Here is a 3,278-nt window from a genome sequence, read left to right as displayed (position 1 = left end):
TTTTTTTACACTGCATACATTGAAAACTCTTTCCACGTGAAGCCAAAAGAGGCTCCAAAACACTATTTCCTGCTCAAAATACTTTGTGATATAAACTGAAGTCTTGCCTAAACTCCAAATGGTCATAGGCTGGATAGTGTCTCAAACATCCAGCAGTCTGCAAAAACAGGTCAATCATTTATCTTCTCACTATCCTCCTCCTCCACCACTCCTGAGGATCCTCAGCGCTCTACTCGTGGTTTCCTTTGCTACATTCTCCTTTGGGAAACAGTATTTTGTCTGATCTTCCTCCTTTTATCCTTCCACCCACACATCCACGAGCTGGGTTTCTAGCACTGAAACCTGCCATGCTCTGTGAACAGCCCATGGAATTATAAATGCCTGGAATCTCCCAGTCACAAATGAAAATTTGTAAAAATACTGTGAATTAATGTATGTACAAATTCTGTCTTAAATTAGGTACTTCTATCTTCATTAACTATTCAGTCTTGATTACTGCTCACTTCCTTACAATTTATTGGAATCATATACTCACCTGCTGCCTGAATTGCAGGAACTTGAGCTGGACTTACAGAAAGTGCCAGAAAAGAAGGACTAGGAGATGAAATATATTCTTTTGCACAAGTAAGATGTTTTTGCTTGTTTTCATCTGCCTAGAGTGTCGAAAGTCACAACTGTAAGTACACAACTCATAATCCTGAATAGTTACATTAGACATATGCCCTGAAAGTGAATGGAGGGCTGAATCTGAATTCTGCATATAAGCTTTTTCATTTGGTTACCAGGACAAATAATGACTAAATTACAAAGAGCTGGACTTCTGCACATAAAATCAGAACACTGAACACTTACATAGCAGAGAACAGACAGACAAAAATGTAGACTATTGCCAATTGGTTTTGTCCATGTCCAAAACCCCACAAGTTACTGACACTCCCATGCAAGACCAAGAATAATGAGCCTTAAAAACTGCCATCTGGCTCGTTGTTCATGAAGCCTGGACTGCCAATTTCTAAACTAAAATTTATAATAGCAGATTTTCAATTTCGTTATTGTTTTCATAAGACTCCACTGCCACCACTTCTGCACAAGACCTCACAGACAACAGTTAATAGTGATGGCTGCTATGCTGTATGATTGCATGTGGGTGCTGAGTCTTCCCAAATATGTCCTTATTTTGATACTATGTTTTAAAGGATTTTATAGTTTTTATCAGAACTTTTGCTTGGGCTGAGAGAAAGACAAATTTTTCCCATAGGAAATATGAAATTATAAAAATGTCACAAATAAAGACAACGAAATGTTACTGTCCATAAATATTTTTAAAAGTTCAGCTGTTCTTATAACAACTGAGGCTGTAAGACTGAGATAGTTATTGTGTATGTATGTCCTGTTAAATTATAACTAGAGGTACAGATTCTGATTATTTCATTGTTTAGAAGTAGTAAATCTGCTATGTAGCATTGCATTAATTAACTTTTCTCAATTACTCTCATTTGAGTATTTCACATTTCTAATGAGTTACTTGTCTTGTAAAATTAGACTGCTTCTAGGTGGAGGACTGTATATATTGCTCAAGATTACTAAAACAATGTTATCTTGAAAAACACACCTGATTATCCAGACCACGATCAGCTATAGACTTGCTAGTTCTGTACTGTTGCAAGCTAAAGATAAAATCAATGAAACAAGTGAAAATTCATGTACTGAAATGGTTTTTTTCCTCCATTTCTTTCACTTATTTGAAGTCTCTGAATTATGTTTCTAGCTATGAAGTAATATTATCCATTATTTTAGCGGAGTCATTATTTACTAACCTTTGGGGTTTGTGTAAATAATCTGTGGTTTGGTCTTCCATTACTTTAAGAATTCCAGCACCCTGTGTTCTGTTTTTTCTTAGTTTGGTTTCTTTTTGGTGGTCATTATTTTTCATGTTTGTTAGTTCTGTGAGAGGATAGTGATGATCAGATTATATAGATTACATTCACAAAAGTCAAGCTGTTCTGACTGTCAATGCCTGAAATTTCTAACCTGTATTAGAAATTCAGTTAATCAATCCAATAAATAATATCATCTCTGGGGTATGGAAATGTTGTATGAATAACAGAAGAAATAAATAAATTTTTTAAAAAGGTATTTTTGTTTTGAGAATTTATATCTAACTAGTTCTGATAACTAGTACAAGAAACATTATCACAGATGGCAAAACACTTAAATATTTGCAATAGAATAAGCATCACCTTTTTTACATTAACTGTAAAATTCTACTCAAATATTAAGACTTGTCTTCCGAAAGTATTTCCTCGAAACCAATTTATGTTATAATTTTGATTAATCTTTCAAATCTAATTTAAATGTGTCAGTCATCTCTTTCTTGGCAATCACCAAAAATTTATGAAGATTAAGAACATTATATAACTGTTCAGGGACTTAATGGCCTTCAATATCCATAAGAACCCTACTTTAAAGGAAGTAGTAGTTAATAGGTTTCTTCCAAACAACATTTTCTATTTTGACAGAGAACTGGTATCTAGTTCATGTGTGCTTTAAAACTCTTCATACTTTTATACTAATTTTACTCTAATCTGCTCAAACAGTTCTCTCACCTCTCAGCTTTAGGAATGACACTGTTCAATAGCATATAAGTAAACATTGTATGAGAGAGCGGGGAGGAAACACTTCCTCTTCAGTAGTAACACATCCACGGGGAAGATGACAGTCAAAGCTGAACTAAATAGATGCTTTCCCTGATATACTGGTAACAAGATTATTTTCATTTAAAAGTGCTGTAGAATTATGGGATCATTTGTCCCCCAATCTTTACAGCAGCTGTTTAGTAACTTTTTTTTTTCATATAAATAAGATTAGACAAATGGATCAACTATAGTGCAGTGTTTCCCTCTATCAGTAAGCACTGATAAAGAAGGACTCAACTAAAGTAAAACTACAGCTCTTTGAAAGATATTATTATTTTAAAAGTTAGAATGCTGTTCTGATAGCAGTATTCCACCTCTTGTTTTAACTACAGATTTCTTAAAACTTGGCTTTACTCTGCCAACTTCCTAAAACACATGCTTTAGCAAAAAAATGACAATGAAAAGTTGTACCTTTTTGATATTTAATGTGATTTTGGGGTGTTTGGTTATTCTGGCCTTGTGAATCACTGTGGTTTACATGAAGAGTAAAAGCAGTTCCTTTGGCTTTGTCATTCCACTTAGGAGTGTTACCTTCTTCTTGATCTTGACTGAGATGACTTTGCTGAGAAGTCCTATGTAACA

At 34.2% G+C, this 3,278-nt stretch overlaps 1 protein-coding gene across 1 annotated transcript in view; it reads right to left on the bottom strand.

Annotated features, from left to right (window-relative positions):
- Nucleotides 1-535: 535 nt before the first annotated feature.
- SPATA1 (spermatogenesis associated 1) overlaps nucleotides 536-3,278 on the bottom strand; it is a gene marked incomplete at its 3' end in the record, with an annotated part of 9,656 nt that continues 6,913 nt past the window's right edge. Inside the window, exons 7-10 of the mRNA XM_008935406.1 lie at nucleotides 3,108-3,268; nucleotides 1,818-1,944; nucleotides 1,613-1,667; nucleotides 536-653 (exon numbers count right to left, since the gene is read on the bottom strand). Coding sequence (XP_008933654.1) covers nucleotides 536-653; nucleotides 1,613-1,667; nucleotides 1,818-1,944; nucleotides 3,108-3,268 — 461 coding nt within the window. The remainder of the gene's footprint in view (nucleotides 654-1,612; nucleotides 1,668-1,817; nucleotides 1,945-3,107; nucleotides 3,269-3,278) is intronic.

The sequence above is a fragment of the Merops nubicus genome, unplaced genomic scaffold (assembly GCF_000691845.1).
Source record: "Merops nubicus isolate BGI_N331 unplaced genomic scaffold, ASM69184v1 scaffold27232, whole genome shotgun sequence".
NCBI classification, from domain to species: Eukaryota; Metazoa; Chordata; class Aves; order Coraciiformes; family Meropidae; genus Merops; species Merops nubicus.
The sequence above is the reverse complement of the archived record's forward strand: the minus strand, read 5'-3'. Positions and strand labels throughout refer to the sequence as shown.